General features: G+C 46.7%; 1 protein-coding gene across 2 annotated transcripts in view; it reads right to left on the reverse strand.

Moving 5' to 3' along the window:
- Window positions 1–3,320: 3,320 nt before the first annotated feature.
- ANXA13 (annexin A13) overlaps window positions 3,321–18,448 on the reverse strand; it is a 49,262-nt gene continuing 34,134 nt past the window's right edge. For both annotated transcript variants that reach the window (XM_036883094.2, XM_036883093.2), the window contains 7 exons: window positions 16,505–16,538; window positions 16,319–16,398; window positions 14,589–14,657; window positions 14,073–14,174; window positions 9,765–9,840; window positions 6,297–6,409; window positions 3,321–3,779 (listed from right to left, as the gene is read on the reverse strand). In XM_036883094.2, the coding sequence (XP_036738989.2) occupies window positions 3,660–3,779; window positions 6,297–6,409; window positions 9,765–9,840; window positions 14,073–14,174; window positions 14,589–14,657; window positions 16,319–16,398; window positions 16,505–16,538 (594 nt within the window). In that variant the 3' untranslated portion in view covers window positions 3,321–3,659. The remainder of the gene's footprint in view (window positions 3,780–6,296; window positions 6,410–9,764; window positions 9,841–14,072; window positions 14,175–14,588; window positions 14,658–16,318; window positions 16,399–16,504; window positions 16,539–18,448) is intronic.

Raw genomic sequence — 18,448 nt, forward strand, 5'->3', positions numbered from 1 at the left:
TTCCTTTAATGCTTGGTACCATAATCTGTGTTTATTTTCTGGGAAGAGTTTGTGTCCCTCTGGGCAGGGAGCTCCCTGACCGGCTCACCCTTGCATCCTCAGCAGCCAGCGCTATGCTGAGCTCCACTGGTTCTCAGTTGGTACCCACTGAATGGCTGGGACAGGAATGAGCCAGTTGCCCTCTAGCCCTTTGGATTTGATGAACCTGCTTGCTGGTGTGGGGAAGGCCTAGACTGGAGAGGAGACAAAGGACAAAGGATTGTTTTCTCGCAGTCTCAGTCAGACCCCAGAAATCTGTTTACGCGGTGTGCCCTGGGCAGCACAAGGTAGCCTGTGGGCAGTGGTGGAGGAAGGTGTTTAGCTCATTTGATGTCATGAGGGCCGTGTAGGATCTCAGCAGCCTGAGCCAGCCCTGGTCTCCTGGCAGGAGAAGAAATAAGAGAGTTAGAGGTCAGAGAAGAGTAAGAAGGAAAGTGGCCCATGCCACTTACAGGGACACACAGAGGAGGGCTCAGAGGAGCGGTCGCTTCAGATGCAGGTTGCTGGGGTTCCTGCCCTGGCCCCTCCCAGGAGTGTGATGTGCTGGCCCTCTGCCAGCTGCACCCCTCCCTGGGGGGAGTCTGAGTGCCATGGAGACACATCTGATTGCAACTTGGACCCCTCTCTCTAGACCTTGCACTAGATGCATGAACCCTCAGAATTGCCCACCCACAGGCCCTGAGCTGGCTTCCAGGCAGGAGAGCGCCCCTCCCCAGGATCCATGACAGGGCTGTGGACAGACTTGAACATGTGGACCGAATTATTCCCATGGGCCCCTCAGAATCTGGGGCAGAGCCAGAAATGGGAAGAGCAGGGGGAGGTGGGCTGGGACTCACAAATGTTCATGGTGGGCCTCCATGCAGGAACCAGCTAGGGCTCTCAGAGCTACTGAGAGGACCCAGGAAGGGCCTGGGGCTCCCACAGTGGGTCGTGGAACTGACTCTCTCTACTCCTTAGGGGGAGGTTAGCGTCTGCACTGGTTCACCCAGGCAAGCATTCTGAGGTCCGTTAGACCTGCCAAGGTGGAGTGACTCGCTGTGGACAAGCAGCCCTGTGCAGCCCAGTCAGGACTCAGACGGGATTTCAAGGGGACATGTATGGGTGGTCACCACATGCGCCCGCAGGACCTGCTCTCCCCAATGCGGCCTGGGGGTGGGATTCAGACCCTCCCTACCTATCCAAACATTGGTGGCAAGAGCTGGGGTTTCCTCCAGTGGCCTCGAGGAAGGGGGTGAAAGGTGGGGGACAGGGCTGCACAGTGGGAGGGTGACATGTAATGTTGCTCTCCCCTTTCTTCCATTTTTGTCCTCTCTACCCTCCTCCCCACAGGCAGGCTCTGCCCTCTGAGACTGGAGAATTGGGGAGCAGTGAGGGGGGGCCTGGGTAGGGCAGGGGTGTGTGGAAGGGAAAAGGAAGAAAGTCCTGGTCCTGCCATGGAGCGGGAAGGGTTGGGCAGGAGGGACAGACCAGACGCGCGCTCTCTTGTGAGGCGGCCCCTAGTCAAGCACATGCAAAATGGTTTCTGTTTGTGAGTGGTGAGCAATATTCAGAAGCTACAGAGAGTGCTACCTGATGCTTGCTCTACAAAGTTTTGAAGAAATCATTCATGGATCTGAGTGAGTGTGGCAAAGGGCGTGGGCATTAGAGTTGGAAGGACTTGGGTTTGAATTCTGACCCTGACATTTTCCCTGTGTGACCTTGAGCAAATGACTCCGCTTCTCTTTCTTGCTCAGCCTATTTCTTCACCTGCAAAATACCTTCTTATTCTTCTCTGCATAAATCATGGCCTTCAGCAATCTCAAACAATGGCTGTTTTTACTAGATCTCTTTTCAGTCCATTGGTTTGTTTTTTTTTGGTCCTTGTTATAAGCTCAGGTCTCAAGTTCTGGTTGTTCTGTTTCTGTTTTTAAAAGCAGATCACCTTGGCAACAAATATATAAATAGGAATATGTTCGGTCACTGAGCTGGGCTCTAGAAAACCATTTTCTGTGTGAAAGTTCATAATGACAACAGTGACTCTTATGTAGATAAACCAGTGCTTTGAGGACACAAATGTTAATGTAACTTCTTGATTTGTCAATCACGATTTTATAGCCACTAGAAAGACACACCATACATATATCCTTAACCCAAGTGTTTGGGCTATTTGCTGTATGTTGATTACACCACCACAATGATCTCCCAAGGCCCAAATATAATTATGTTCCTCACTCACTTAAACATCTCCAGCGACCTCCATTGCCCAAAGACCCAAGCCCACTTTTAGCAGGCAACACCAGTGCTAATGTGATCCAAACATACTCTTCAGGAACCTCGTGACCTGCCTGGCCAACAGGAGAAAGGATTTGACCTTTACTGAACACACCCTCTGAGCCTCTGCCCCTGCTCTTCTTTCTTTGTTTCTCTGGAAAGCTTCTATATATTCTTCAAAACCAGCACAAATGCATCTCTGTGAAGCATTCCTCAATTCCTCCAGGCAGAGCCATGTGTTCCCTCTTCTGGCTCGTGGGCAGGGAGCTTTACATGCCTGTGTTAATGTACTTACAGCCTTCTGTTGAATACTGGAGGCATCTGCCTATATACTGGCCTGGGAATAAGTTCCTCTCAGTTTCCTCAACTGATAAATGGGAATAATATTAACCTCATAGGGCTGTTGAAAGGGTTAAACATGGAAGTATGCTACTCAGCAGGGCCAGACACAATCCAGTGGACCATAGCTATAATTATTGGACCTAAGTGTCCATGTTCTCTTGACAGACCCCTCTATATCCAGCAACACATGGCAATGAGACAGATATCTTGGGACAAAGATTCTGTTGGTATGGAATCAATCCATCCAAGAGTCAGACCACTGACCTTGATCCTGTTGGCACTGTGTCCAGCCTAATTGTATTTGAGGATTAGATGGAAGACCAAGTGGGTCAAATGTCTAGAGAAGCAAGAACCATTTATACCAGGTAACAGATGAGCCAATTTTACCCCCCATTACATCTCACAGAGGCAAGTCAATCATTGCCTTGCTGCTAGCCTTGATTACTGCCCTTGGTGATTATTAATAAATGTTACTTTCTGTATTGCCCAAATATATTTTAATTTCACAAGAGAATAAGACCCAAAATTAATCAACCCAGCCTTTGGAAGAGCAGCTGATGGAAGCATAATCCATCAGCTTTAACTAACACTGAGGCTTTGAAACGGAACACACAGAAAGGAAATCAGCGAATTGCTTAAGTCTCCCTGTTCCTTAACTATTCAATCTTTACCCAGAACATACACACCCCTGTGAGATCCATAATCTTCAAATTTTATTACGAATGTGTAGATTTTTTTCATCAACTGATTTTATTTGTGCACAGGCAGCATTCAGCTGCCACACTAAAGGAGAATTAGGAGAGAGCTCAGATACTTGCTAAGCCAACGTTCAGGGCGACCCACCTAAGTGTCTTGAGGCCGCTGCCCTTAACTTAAACAGCTTGGCCTGGCTACACATCTCAAGCTGCCAGGAAAATAAACCAGGACCCTTCAGGGTTTCTTGGGCTGAGTTATATTTGCAAATCTGGTTTGGAAGGGGCCCTTGACAAAGGTGCTTCCTCCCTGCGCTTCTGCTGTTCTGGCTTGGTTCAGCACAGGAGGGCCACCAGCAGTTTCTGGAAGTCCCCAGAGGTGTCTGAGCGAACCATGTCAGAGAGAGACTTCTGATACTTCTCCTGGAACTTTGCTTTTATCCCCTGAAGGTCCACCTGTAGGAGAGTAATGGGGAAAAAAACATTTATACCATGTTCCCCAGGAACACAGGTAGGCACGGTTGTGAGTATGTTATACTCATTAGCCCTTGAGACAAGGACCATCATTATTCCTATTTTTTGGGTAAGAAAAGGCAAGCTCAGTTCAGCTGCCCAGAGAGAGAGGTGTCTGTGTGTGCATACATAGTCCAGTAGAAATTTACTGATAGACATTAAAACTAATTTGATATGATTTTTATGTGTTAAAAATGTTATTTTTCTTTTGAGATTTTTTTACAATAATTTAAAAATGAATTGGTCTTAGGTAGCAGGACTGTGTAAAAACAGGTAAAATCAGGTGGTGGACCCAATTTGGTCTACTGGCCTCAGTTTGTTGACTCTTAGTACAGTGTTTTTAGAAAATTGTCAACATAGAGATTTGAAATGAAACGTTTTTTTTGCTCTTATATCCTGATCAGTGAGGCTATCAGTGCTAGTCAACACATTCAAATCAATATCAATTTGTAAGGCTTATTTTGAATCTAATTTATTGGAAGCTTGAAAAACCTAGGTGATGGAGGTGGAGAGACGGCTCAGAAAAAAAAATTGTTCTGCTCTAAAGACTCTTAGAAGCCAGGGAGGGAGGTAATACTTGTAGAAAAAAAGATATAATTGCACATAGAACACAGTTGAGTCTTATAAAATAAGCACAGAGCTCTCCATAACCAGGAGATTTTTTTTTTAATTTATACTCTATCTTGCATCCCAGACAGACCCACAAAGCATCAGTCAGGCTTCTGTGTTCTTTATCTTCTTGCCCCAATTAGAGGGCTGAACTAAGAGTGTGAAGGATGAGCGCAGGAGGAGGTGGGAGAGTGAAGAACTGTTTGAAGAGCTTGAGCAGGAGAAAGGCTATATAGCAGGGGGACGGTGCGTTCCTTGCTCTCCTGGCTTGTACACTGCTCGGCTGGGGAGTGGGCGGGAAGGTGGAAGGGTCAGTGCGTGGGGTGGGGTGCACTGGGGCCCTGTTCTGGTTCCATGTGGCTTTGAGGAATTAGGGGATCTGACCAACATATCTGCTGGGCCTGAAGCAACCCCGGGAAATGGTCCCCACGTGGAGATGACTGGATGTGTGCTCATTGCTGAGATGGGATGAAGCATCTTGGAATTAATTCCCCACAGCTCACATTGGAGTGAACGGGGGGCCCTGACAAGCCCTCCCGAGTGATCCAAATGCCTGGGTTCTTTTTGCAGCATTGCCCTGCTCCATTGCCAACCTGTTGCTTTGAGCACCTCAGGATCTCCCATGCTTTTGCCTAGGGGTTGAGTTGCTAAGAGACAGAGAGACAGAAAAGGCAGGGACCTAGGGAGATAGGGAAAAAGAGCTATTCCGAGCAACAGAAGGGAGAATGAGAGGTGCAGGAGAGCGGCAGAGAGACTGGGGAGGGAAAGGAGGAGGAGCAAGAGAAATGGACTTTAAGAGAAAGAAAAACATGAATAGTGGAGGAGGAGAAGAGGGGGAGGAGAAATTCCAGGAATAGAAGTAAAAAGGAAAGAACGGTCTTGTTGCTAAGTTATATTTAAAAACAGTGTCAGATGCTAAGTATTATTGTCAAAAGCTGTGGGTCAGAATTTGGACTGGTATCTTTCTCCCTTCATTTAACAGTTTTGGAGGGGAAGATGTCTGTGGTCTTTGGGTGCTCAGTGACCCTTCATGCTGCGTGGCATCTCCTACGCAATGCCAGGCCTCGTGACTCCCCGCTGTGGCCCTGTATTCCAAGGCAGTCATTATGAATCTTGACAGCTGCTCCCAAGCTTTCGTCTGCTCACCTCCCTGCCCTATCCTTATATTCATGCCTTCTCAAAGGGGGATGAAAGTGCTCCCAACAGGGCAAAAACAGATTCTTAGAGGGTAAAAATACTTAATTTTTTAATGTAAAAGTGCCTCTGTCTATACATGTACAGTGTATGGTGGTAACATTCCTTGGGGGAGTTGGTGATTGGGAAAAAACTGGGTCCAAAAAGACTCCTTAGTGGGGTGATCAATAATAAAAAAAGAAAGGTTGAGAAACATTGTTTGTACCTGATGTGTTTCTTGTTTGAAATTGTGCTTCAGTGGTGCTTACTATTAAATAAAAGAGTGGCTCAGGAGTTTGGAAATCATTTGCTCATTGTCTCTGTGGCTGGGTGACCTTGCCTTTCACTAAGGTTTCAGTGTCTCTGTTTCGTTTTCCTTAAAATGGAGCGGAGCACTGCTGCCCTACCCAGGACGGCACCACCAGGTTCCCTGTGCACACCGCCATGAGCGCTCTGGAGCCAGATGGCAAAAATAGAAGCAATGATCATTACTGTGTTTTTATAAAAAGAAACAGATTGAAACATAGCACGATGTCTTCCACAAAGTCTGGAAAGGCACAGGCTGTCTCTGTTTTACTTTTTCTGTAAATAGGCCCTTAAGAGAAACTATTTGTTGACAACATTGGTGGTGGCAAAAAGAGAAGTTACAGCCCACCTCCCTGGAGTCCAGTGTCTTACCTCAGCCCTGGTCACAATGATGTGAATTAGTGTCTCCTCATCAGTCCCCGTGCCCTTCATGGACTTGTACAGACGTTCAGCAAAATAGCCCTCCTGGTCCCGGGCACACCTCACTGGGCGGGATGAGGGGAAAGAGATGGTGAGGCTATGACTTGGCCCCTCTGAGGGAACAGAGCCTGCCCAGGGTGCCGCCTGGCTGCCCTTGGAGCTGACTGAATCATGAAGCAGAAGTTTGAAAGTAATGAACCTCCCCTTATAGTGTATGGGATCTGGAAGATTCCCCTGGGTCAGGGCACCTGTCCCTCCAACCAGAACTCAAAACCCCTTCAGACCAGTAAGAACCTCTCCTGTTTCCTGAGGACCCTTCTGGGAAGGAGGGAGGCTGTGGCCACGCTCAGGCTCTCCCTGCAAAGTTCATGATTCTCACCGGCAGAAACAACTTTTCATATTGAACCGAAGTCTCCGATGCTGGAGTCAAGTTCAGAGGGGAAACACAGCTTGGCCGGCAACTTTGCTGTAATAAAACTTGACAGTCTTGAAGATTCACTCCACTGGACTGTAGCCGACTTTTCTGTGCTAAACAACCTTCCTTCCCTTTGTTTTTCTTTGCTGGCTTTGCTTTGTGAGCCTCGGCTCTGAATCTTTTCCAAGTTCCTTGCAGTCTTGGTTTGGGATCTGGAATGCGGGCTTGATGAAACGCTTGCTCCTATCTACAGATCACCGTCCTATGATGCTGTTAAGTGGCTTTTTTCTGGCCTTCCCCTTGCCCACCAGCTTTGATCTGATCCACAAATTAATGAAGCATGGTTTTGGTTCACCAACCGGGTGATAGGATGCATCTGTACTACTGGGGAGAAATCTTTATTCTTCTCCCCTCCTCACTCGCTCCAACATGACTAATGCTTTGCGGGAACGAACCATTTACTCTTCAGGCTGTTGACATTTACCTACAACACTTAACATTTTTTTATGTTAGCGTAATAACAAATGCTAAATTCAGCATAAATGTGGGATGTACGTCCTTAATGTGTCCTGTGATGGGAACTCTTGTTTTCTAGGTAACTGCCTATATGATTGATGCTTACGAGCCCTGGAGAGGAACAGAATTACGGAGGCAGAGTCTAGGTTAGGGGTCTATCTCCTTCTTTTAAGGTCATGTGGCCACCACCAGAGCTTCAGTGGAAAAGAAAAACTCAGACCCAGGTGTGTGACCTCTTATCTGGAGAACAATTCAAAAGCTGCTGGATTGGTGGTGGTTGTGGGGGGAGTCTGTCAATCTGGGGAGTAGCATATTTGAGATTCCCTGAAGACCCTTTCCCATGAAGGAGATGAGTGCTAATCGATGCTAAAATGATTGTCTACCTAATGTCAGTGTGTTCCATACATATTTAAGAAAATTCACAACTTTTATACTGTATAAGTCTGTGCCTGGTGAATAATGTCTGTCAGCAGTGGCAGAAATCCCTCAAGAATTTGGATGGGGCTGTAGGGAAGCTGTGGGAATAAGCTGTTTGCAGTGGGCAGAAGGCAGGGCGGCCCGCATACCTCCGCCCCCTCCTTGCCTTCAGATCAAGGGTTCTCAAACTCCAGGGGGCATAGGACAGGCCCTCAGGGAGCTTGTAAAGGGTGGCTTCCTGGCTCCATTCTGCAAGATTCTAAACGGGTAACCTGGAGCCAGGCCCAGGGAATTGCATTTTCGCATGCCTCTCCAAAGGTGGTCCTGACGCGGTGGTCCACGGACCCCTTTGAGAAGCGCTGCTCTGGATGCTGCTGGTGGAGGGAGTCATTTGGTCTCATAGCCCCTCCTCCTCGATTTTAGCCATAAACTGGCATCTTTGTGAGTTAGGTGGGAGTTGAGTGGGACGTGTCTAGAAAATATGATTGTGAAGTCACGTTCAACAGTTTGTGTGTTTTATTCTCCAGGTCTTTTCTAGCCACCTTTAAGTTTGTTACCACTGGAGTCTACCCAAATGCTGCATTTCGTGGTCTCCATCTCGGGGCTGGGGAGGCCTTTCCTTCTTCTGTACCCTCCTTGCTCTGGCTGTTTTTTTTTTATCTTTACTGTAGCCTAATTGGTTGACTTGAATGTATTCACCATAGACTTCAAGCTTCTTAAAAGCAGAACCCAGAACTATTTGCTTCTGATCCCCACGTTCAGCACAACCCCTGCCCCAGGCGGCACTTAGTAAATGTTAAAGATTGGAACTGGTTTTTTTTTTACCATTAATAAATTAAAAATGGTTTTTACCATTAATAATTAATATTAACAAAGATTAACGTTAGTCTTCTGACTGATGTCTGGTATTTTTCTGATTCTCTGCACTATAAGCACAGAAAGGATTTGGAGCCTCTGAGTCGGGCCATGAGTAAATCTCTTTACTTAAAAGACTAATCCTTTAAGCCCTAAGGACAGTGGTCCACGTGTATCCAATATGGGTCAGTAGTGACACTAGGGATGTTTCGGCCTCTGTACATCACAGTGTAGAGATCATGCTAATTGGAATGCAAAATGAGGATGGATTTTTTTTTTTTAGATTGCTGATATTGTTCCAAAAAAACTCAAAAATACCACACACATACACACACATACACACACACACACACACACACACGAGCCTGGCAGCCAGAGCACATTTTTTAACTTCCATGGCTGCTTTCTCAGTTCTTCTTCTTCTTCTAGGGATCTGTTTCTCCATTTCTTATGCCATTTGGGATGGTGCCCTGGACTCCTTGCCACAGGAGTGTGGACAATGGACAATGCCTTCATTCCAGGGCTTGCAAAAGAGAAAAAGGAGGCTGCCAGGTGCAGCCCCATGCCCATCTCACTGCTATTTCCTGCCTGTGGGCAACACCTGGAGAGAAGGTCCTGGCATTTGCTTGGCACGGTGAAGATCTGGGCTCCCTTCCTCTCTGTCTAAACAGACCTCATTCACTCCAAATGTTGAAGGGAACCACATGGAAAGGGACACCCTCGAGCCATCAGGCATGTGCAGAAATTTGTTCATGGATCCAAAGCTTGGGTGCTTTTGAGTACATGTCGTACTAACCCCATACTGCTTCCTGAGGCTAGACAATGGTCCCATGCTGTGGACATGTGCCCTTGTCAGGGACTGAGGCCCTCTTTCCAAATGTTGCCTACTGGCTGCTCCCTGCAGAGTCTCTCCCCAGGAAGGGGCCTCTGAGGAGCTGCCTTACTCAAGGTTGCAAATGCTTCTGGGCGGCAGCTGATGTCCACTGGCTGTTTGGTGTGGGGAGCAAAGACCTGGCCCACTTGTCTCCAGTTTGGACATCCTGCCCTGAGGGAGCAGCAGAGCCCCTATTACAACTGCCTCACGTTCACTCTCCCGATGCTGCTTAGGTGTGTTGGTCCCTGAGCAATTCCCTAAACTCTTCCTGTAAGCAAACCTCTGTCTCCAAGTCTGATAGAGAGCCCAGCCTAAGCCAGGGACTCTCCTAGCTTTACCTTACCGAGAGTTAGGTAGGCCTTCTGGAGATCTCCCGATGTTTCTTCTTCAATAGCCTCTTCAATGTCTTTGCCGATGAGCTGGAGAGACAAGCAAAGGCCAGCTGTTATTTCAGGTTTTGCTTTTGGCTGTGGCACTATTGGGGTTGTTTCTCTACAAAAAGCACTAAATTCTCCCAGATTTGGTCATGTGTCTTTAAGGAACTCCCATCCGGCCTCACGCCTTGCAGGGCTGGGGCTGTTGCCCCATTTGAGTGGGGTTCTCAGGGCTGAAGAGAGTCCAGTTTGACCCCTCATGGATTTGACCCCAGCCAGGACCAGTCTCTTGGCCGTGATTTCCTTATCTGTAAAATCAGGGAGTGGAAGAACAATGAATATATACTGTCACAATAATTCTTTACATTTATATAGCACTTTAGTTTCTAATACGTTTTTAAAATTCTTTTCATTTCCAGTTTTCTAGAAGGTTGTGATTATGATCATTTTACCCACACCTTCCTCATCTCCCTTGCCCTGGGGCTGGGGACTAGTTGCTTACAGTTTGGGTGAAATCAGTAGAGGCTGTGAAGCTCGAGGTCTAACATTTCTGATAAGCTGGGGCTACATGCTGGAAGCAGGGGGGCTGACCACATCAGAATGCTGCTTCCCTTCACTCTGGGGTGATTCTAAATGATCCTGTGTTCACCACTGGCTCACATATTGCTCTGCACAGCATTCCACATCAGGTTTCTTTCCAAATATTTACAGAAACTGAAGTTCAGAGTAAATCATGACTGTGTTCAATGCAAGAACTGCCTGGGCCAAGCTCAGGGCAGGCAAATAAAGAGAAAGCAGAAGTCTTTGTCAGGTTTGGGGAAATGCAGTTCAGCATTAGAAATACTGAGACTTCTTTCTTAGAAATTATGTTTTGATGATATGACACAATTGTGATTCTATAAATAATTGGGGCCTTGGAGGACACACCAGTGGAGTATAAATAGTTTATTCTGGAAACACAAGTAAACAAGATACTCTTTTTCATGCAAGCACAATAGATGTAGGGGGAGGAGGGCTGAGACCTAGCAGGGACCTGCTGTTTGATCCCCTTGTCATAGTTTGCACACCTAGAGGTTTGGTGTGTGTGATGGACCTAGAGTAGGAGGGGACTGGGATGGGGCTTTCAGTCCCACCCCAGACTTAGCTGTTCCCAGCCTTTTGGGTTGCTGGTATTTCAGAAGAGACTGGTATCACTTTCCCATGAACAGAGTTCTTGTTTTGTAGCCTAAGATTGCATTTCAAGAGGACATTTTGTTCACACAGGTCTGTGTTTACTAAAAAAAAAAAAATGTTCACATTAAACCACTTTTTGTTTCTGTTGTTAATGCTGGACCAGAACAGTGCTTTTAATTTCTGTACGATCTCAGTCTGTACAAGAGATAAGAGCAGAAAAGCAGCTGCTCTGGGGAGGTGGGGGATGGGTTCCTTACCCTAGACCAGGCAGTAGTGTCATGTTCCGCCCTCTCGGGGCACAACTCCAGGGGCCACTCTTCACATACTATGTGATGGTATTGCCTGCTCTTCTTTACCTCCTTCCTGCGCCCAGCCCCCTCCTGGTTAGCTACCACGGCATCTCCAGGGGCACCATGGAATACAAACAGAGAGCAATTGGCTGGCCCACGCTATTGCAACTGTCCTTTGCAAATGCCAGGCTTCTCACTTCCCTTACTGGAACACTTAATTCTTAGGGGGCTCTATGAACAGACCTGGTTTTCTGACTAGTATGAAAACACATTACCAGGGTGGATTCCAGACAAGGCTCAGAGGCCTTTAACCAGGTAGTATTGCTTATTGGGAAGTTATTAGAAGAAGAGGAGAAACATTTCTTTCTTTTAAAACCAATTCCCCAAATCGACAGCATGCCCCATGTGCATTCTGCTTTGACCGCAGCAGTCATGGGGCTAAAGGCTCCAGAATGGGCTTAGGAACACCTGAGGGGGGGCGGTGGGGAGGCAGTGAGCCTGGGCTGTGAGTCTGCACACCTACAGCTCATAGTGCACCCTGTTTGGGGAACGTACTTCAGCCTTTCCACTGTAGGAGCCTCTCATGTTGGGTGCGCTTTGGGACTGTAATTGCTTTGCATGATGCAGCAGAACTGGAGAAGCTCTGGTACTTGGCGGGGAGCTCTGGGAGTGCCAGCAGCTAAGACCCAGGCCTCGAGGGCACATCAAGGGCCAGACTGAGTTTTCATGCCAAAAACTAAAATTCAACTCTTTGCCAGGACAACTATGTCACATAATACACTCCAAGGGTCATATGCTGGCCTTTTAGTGCTTTTAACCATAGACCATGAGAAAACTTACAAACCAGGGTCTTAAGATTAGGGTGAACTCCAAAAATATCAATGGAAAAGATCGAGATGAATGGTGTTTCAGCAAGGTGGTTGGCATGGGAGGATAGGTAGCATTTTAGAGCTGGTTTCATATAAAGAATCATCACTTCAATAGATTATTGTCCATCTGAACTTTCACTCTCGTTCTGAATGTTATTGGTTCACATAGGGAGACCCCTCAAAATTGCTAATGTTCTTGAGCACCTGTCACATGCCAGGTAGTAAATGCTTTGCCTCTGTTAATTCATTTAATTCATAATTAACCCTATGAAGCAGGTGTTACTATTATCCCCATTTCACAGTTAGGGATACTGAGGCACAGAACCCTTAAAACTTGCCCACAGTTGAATAGCTAGTTGCCTAGAGCAGACCTCTTACACTTGAACATGCATCAGAATCACCTGGAAGATTCATTAAAACTGTAGGACCTGCGCACCTTAGGGAACTTGATGGGGACTGAGAATTCTGATTTTTAAAGTATCCTCAAATGGTAATGATGCTGCTGTTTTGGGTGGTTAATTTTGAGAATGATAGGCCAAGCATCTTTGCAGGTTGTCAGTAGTTCACGTACAGACACCCGCTCACAGGTATGTGTGTTCGCAGTGGTCCTCAATGCCAACCATCCCCAGGAACTCCACCCATGGCCCAGTCACGTGGGAAGGGGGTCTAGGCCATGGAGATGTCTTCCAGCTCAGCATCTACACAGCTCTGGGCGCAGCGGCCAGAGGACCGCAGGGTCAGCTGCCTTTGATCATGACTCTGGGCATGATTTGAAAGCAGAGGGCCCTGAAGGCTTATATACAGTAATAATTAAATTCCTAAACATCATTGTCTTTTCATCTGCTGGCAGCACATAGAAAATGCTCTTCCGAGTGAGGAGCAGCCAGCTCCAGCCGAGGTGGGAGCTTAGGCTGGGGAAATCTTGGAGTTCTCATCCACTTTCTGCTACCGACTTGCTGTGTGGTCCTGATAAGTTACAGATGGTTCCTTAGCCATAACAGACTTCCCTTGTGCAGTCGGGGGTAATAATGGCTGTTCAGCCTGCATTGTAGTTACGGTATTGTTGTGAAATTGAAATGAGATAGAGGACACTGAAGTGCTTTGGATAGTTCAAAGCACTCTACCAATAAAAAATAGGAGACAATAAAAAATCTGATAATCCAGAAAGGCTTCTTGTGATTAAAGATCTTCAGGGAAGAACTCACACTAAGTGCCTTGAAACAGCTAACTCACATTGTTGGCTTAAAATTATCATTAGATAAAAAATGATTGTATAAACGTAATTTATATGCAGCTTTTCAGGAGGATATCTCTGAGATATATCACAGCTGTCTTGAGAGTGGTAGGCACTGTTAGCTCAACTGTATATTGGAATAACAAGAGCAAATATCTGTGTGCTTACCACATGCCAGGTACTGTTTTGAGCCTTTTACATTTATCTTATTTAATCCTTAAAGTAACCCCATGAGGTGTGATGGTGATGATTTTACAAATCAGGATGGAGACATTAAGTCACTTGCCAGTGGTAGTGCCAGGATTTGAACTTGGACTTAGCCCCTCTGACTCTTGGGCTTTTGCTCCTAAACTTGACACTCCTCTGCTTTCTAGCCTCTGTTGTAAAGCAGGATTTGCCAGTCTCGGCACTACACTGGGGCTGGGCAAGTCTTTGTGGTGGGGCTGTCCTGTGCATTATAGGGCACTTAGCAGTGTCCCTGGCCTTGCCCCATTAGATGCCAAAGGCACTGCTCCCCACCACACTTCTTGTGACAATCGAAAATATTTCCAGGTATCATCAAATATCCCTTGAGGAGAGGCCCCAAATCACCCCTGACTGAGAACCACTGTTGTGAAACATCCCGGTTATACCCCAGATCTTGGCTTCTTTGGGAAATAACTGAAGACAGTTTCAGTATGAACTCCGTTGCCCTAGTACTTGATTACTTACAATTTGATAGGCTTGAAAGGTGGCACGTAACTGCTTGTGGCTCCTCTTGGCCAGGACGTCACTGAAGGCAAGCTCATCAGTGCCCCAGCGGCCTTCCCCTGCCTTAAGGGTCAAATGCCAACATTTTGAAAAAGCCTTTAGTGAAAAGACTGAATATATGGTGCTGTGACCAGGCCTCACTTACAGGAAATTATATAATATACACTGAGTAGAAGGCAGATTGACTGACTAAGCACGTTAAGCTTTTACACTGAAGTGTATATGGTATACGTCACATATTTATTTATATTACTTATACCCCCCTTGTTCCAAATGGATCTGGGGTGGCTAACCCCAGACTATAAGAATAACAACAATTCTTTAAGGTTTACAAGGCCAGATATATGAAAAATATGTTAGAGATCATATTTATTCCCCAAGCAACACACATTCACATGAAATGAAGAAACATTTGTTGAAAATAGTGCTGATAAAATTTTTAAAAATTTGCCAAGCCTGGTATGTCTGCACACTCACATCATATAGATCTTTGGCATCCTGACCAGCTAGGTCTTTGTCCACGTCACCGCCTTCATCACGATTAGCCTAGAAAAATTGACACATTGTTATTCACCTGACTTCCTGCTTGACCAGAGAAAACAAAAAGAGAAAGTCCTGGAAACCTGGAGGTGATTTCAGAGCTTTGGCCGGAAGCAAGATTGAACCTGGCAGAGCAACACCACTGCTCTTTGCTGCCATCTTTTGGACTCAACTGAAAAAGAGTGGCTTGAGGGACAACATTTGCTTTTTCTTTTTTGTAGAAACCAAGGCCACTCACAAACCCCACTGACAGCTAAGTAGGCTGAACGCAACATCAGGGTGTCCTCTAGAGTGAATCTGTTGGAAAGCTTCCTTCCAGAATAACAGATTTCACCTCTCAGGGTCCCAGTGCTGAAGAATCCTGAGAGGTGGTCACGGAAGGTCTTGGAATTCTAATCTAAGCCCTCAGCGGCAGGCAGAATTCTAAGAGGACCTCCAATGGCCCATGCCCTTTTGTATAATCCCCTTCCCTGGAGTGTGAGTGAAACTTGTGAATAAGAGCTCTTGCTCCTGTGATTATGTTATGTTAATAAGGCAAAGGGGATTTTTAGAGATGTAATTAATATCCCTAATTAGCTGAGTTAATCAGAAGAGATGTTGTCCCAGGTGGGTCTGACTCAGTCAGGTGAGCTGTTGAAATGTCAGAGATGGAAGAAGTCTGAGAGAGAAGCTCCTGCCACCCTGGAAGAAACCAGCCATGCTTTGAACTGTCTTTGGGGGCCATGTGGTAGGAGTGGACAGTGATCTCTGGTTGACAGCTAGCAAGAAAACAGGGACAACAGCTATACAGCTGCAGGGAACTGAAATCTGCCAGTGACCAGCAAGCATGGAAGACGACTCGGGCCCCAGCTGAGATCACGGCTCTGGGTGACACCTTGACTTCAGCCTGGTGAGAGTCTGAGCAAAGGATGTGGCTAACCTGGGCCCAGACGCCTGATCCGTGGACACTGCGAGATCATGGATTTGTGTTCCTCTGATTCACTAAGCTTGTGGCAATTGTTATGCAGCAGATCACTCAGGCAGTCCTGCCGTGGTTGAAGCCTGCTCTATGTGTTCTCTGCTCTTAGTCCATCCACGTGGAGAGAAATGCAACAGGAAATGCACAAAGCTCATCAAGATGAGCGTGTGAATGAGGTACAGATGATGTCTGGCTGGAGGCCTGGGGGTTGTGTCCTTGCAGGGTCCTTTCTAAAAGCCCCGATTTCCTGGCTGAGCTTCCTGCAGCGGTTCTGACAGGCCTGGACTGGAGGTGAATCCTGGAAGTAAGTTTAGAGCTGTGTTGTGCAAAGGGCCCTGCTTGGGCTCCAGTGGATTCCTCCTGGGCTATGTCTTTCTGTCTGTGTAAACCTGGGCAGGTTACCCATCCTCTGCAGGCTTGAGCCCCCTCCTTGGCAATGTGAGGCGGGGATGTTTAATGAGACAGGTCATTAACAAAAAAGGGACTGTAAGCTATAAATGACTAGGCCGATTGTTAATTATGGGAGAAATGCCAATTAAATAATTTCTCAATAGCTGCGCTGGTGAAGCCTGGGCTGATAATCCATCAATAACATTTTTAATAAAGATGGAAATGTTTATTATCGCTGTTGCCTTTTTCATCGTGGTACCATGTTGCCAAAGGCTACGTCCCAAGATCATGAAGCAGGTGAGGCCTCTTTACTCCTTACCTGTAGCAGGGACACCAGAATCCTTTTAAGTTTTCCGCTTGTATCATCTTTGACATCTGATTCAAGGCTCCTGTCAAATACTTGTAAAGAAGAAAAAAGGAGGGGAGAAAGCAGACGATTTAGCTTCCCAGAGGTATTTTGAAAGGGCTATGCTTTATCCAGAGTCAGAACAAAAGGGTCACTTACACCTTTGGTAGGCTTCTTTAATGGCGATGATTTCCTAGGAAAGGTAATAAAAAAAATCAGTATTCTAAGGTGGGGCTAATCAATAAGAGACACAGAGACACACAGAGGGAAGAGGCAGGAGCTTGATCTGGACACAGGATGCCTTCATGGACTTTGTCCAAAGAGAGCCATCACTGTGGGTCAGGGCCTAGGCCTGGAGCAGGTCCTTGCAAACATTTCAAGCGACACACTCTCCCTATGCATATATGTGCTACTGAAAATGTATGGAATTGTTTTGCATTTGTGTTTACAAAGTGGAATACTGTATATACTAGTCTTAGATTTATTTTTTTCACTCAATAATATGTGTTTGGAGATCCAGCTATGATTATCCATAGTCACCTAGTGTTTTTTAAGGATACAAAATGTTCCATCCTATAATAAGCCACGATATATTCAGCCAGCCTCTCATTGATGGACATTTAGGTTGTTTCCAGTCTTCCTCTATTTCAAACATTTAGGTTCTTTCCAGTTTTCCTCTGCTTCAAGAGAGCTTCATTCAGTCAACAATTTGCTGCTTGCAAGAGTGCAAGCTTCTCTCCAGGCTGTGTATTGGGAAGAATTGCTTTATCTTCCAAAGGCTTGTACTAAATGGCCCACTGAGGAGCTGCCTCAGTTTACACTTGAACCACTGGTGTCCAAGAGTAGGTGTTTCCTACAGCTTCACTAGACAGAATGCCTTGCTACCAAAAAGCTTCTTATTTTAAGTTCTGCCTCTCTAAACACTTATATATAAACACAATACAGCTGTTTAAAGTGAAAGTCAGAGGTCAGAGGTGGGGAGGAGGTGGTGAAGGCACAGGAGATGAGGAGCCTAGCTCCTGGGCTCTGGAGGGCAAGTGGGAGATGAAGGCTGGCAGGGGCTTGTGCCTCTGCACCGCCCTCCCTTCTCCTTCCAACCCACGACCAGGATCTGCCTGGCTTCTAGGCCTCTGCTCTCCCTGCCTTTCTTCCCTTTCCTCTCAGACCTATTTGATTAGTGGCGGAAAAAGCTTTGTTTGTTAAGACCAGGACCTGAGAGGAACTAGGCTGAGGGGGAAGCACATGTGGTCAAATAAGATGAGAAAAGTAATGATCAGATGAACCTTCTTCCCAGGGCAGGCTGCTGATCGCCCTGATACTGGATGGGTCTTTGCTGGGACCCCGGTGCTCATGGAAAGGCAGGGTGGGAGGGCTGAGTAACCAACGTTGGGTGACTGTTGGACTGAGCTGACCTTCCTCTAAAGCACAATCTTAAACTGCAGCTCCTTGAATCTGAGGGTTATATTATCTTGCGTGAAGAAAAGAAGTCCGGGGATACTCAGAAAGGAGTTTACAGCTATAGCTAGAAGCCTGGTGGGGCCTCTGGAAACACGGCTGGACAGCACAGGCTGAGCCAAAGGAGCCGCTCAGGGCTGTCGGACCTCCGGGCTTTGCAAGCAGTGTTTCAGCGTCACAGTACTGTTTCAGCTTTCCTTGCTGGTTGCTCCAGCCACTGCCTCTGTTTCCTACCCTGAGGCCTCAAGTCTGTTGGGGTTTTCTGGCACTTTCTTTGCTGGACCTCCCCATTCTAAGTGATAGATGGCTGTAGAAGAGGGTGAGGGGCTGGTCTCCAAATAATAACTTGTGGACCCTCTTTACTCTTGATAAGTTCCTTGGTCTTCATAGTATCTGGAACCAAAGACAAATGGGCTTCTCCTAGGGTTTTAACAAATGTCCTTTTTGGCTCCTGGAATGGTGGCGTGTACCCAAGGGACAAGGGGAGAGGACTGCCGAGGGAAGGACAGGGACACCTCTGGAGAGGTGTCGGCAGCATGGGGGGCATTCGCTTCTGCCCCACCCACCTCCCTGCCTCTTTTTAGTCTTGTTGGGACTCTACATGAGATGATAGCCATGGGCAGGGCAGCCACACAAGTGTGCTTAGAC

This window comes from Manis pentadactyla, chromosome 3 (genome assembly GCF_030020395.1).
Source record: "Manis pentadactyla isolate mManPen7 chromosome 3, mManPen7.hap1, whole genome shotgun sequence".
NCBI classification, from domain to species: domain Eukaryota; kingdom Metazoa; phylum Chordata; class Mammalia; order Pholidota; family Manidae; genus Manis; species Manis pentadactyla.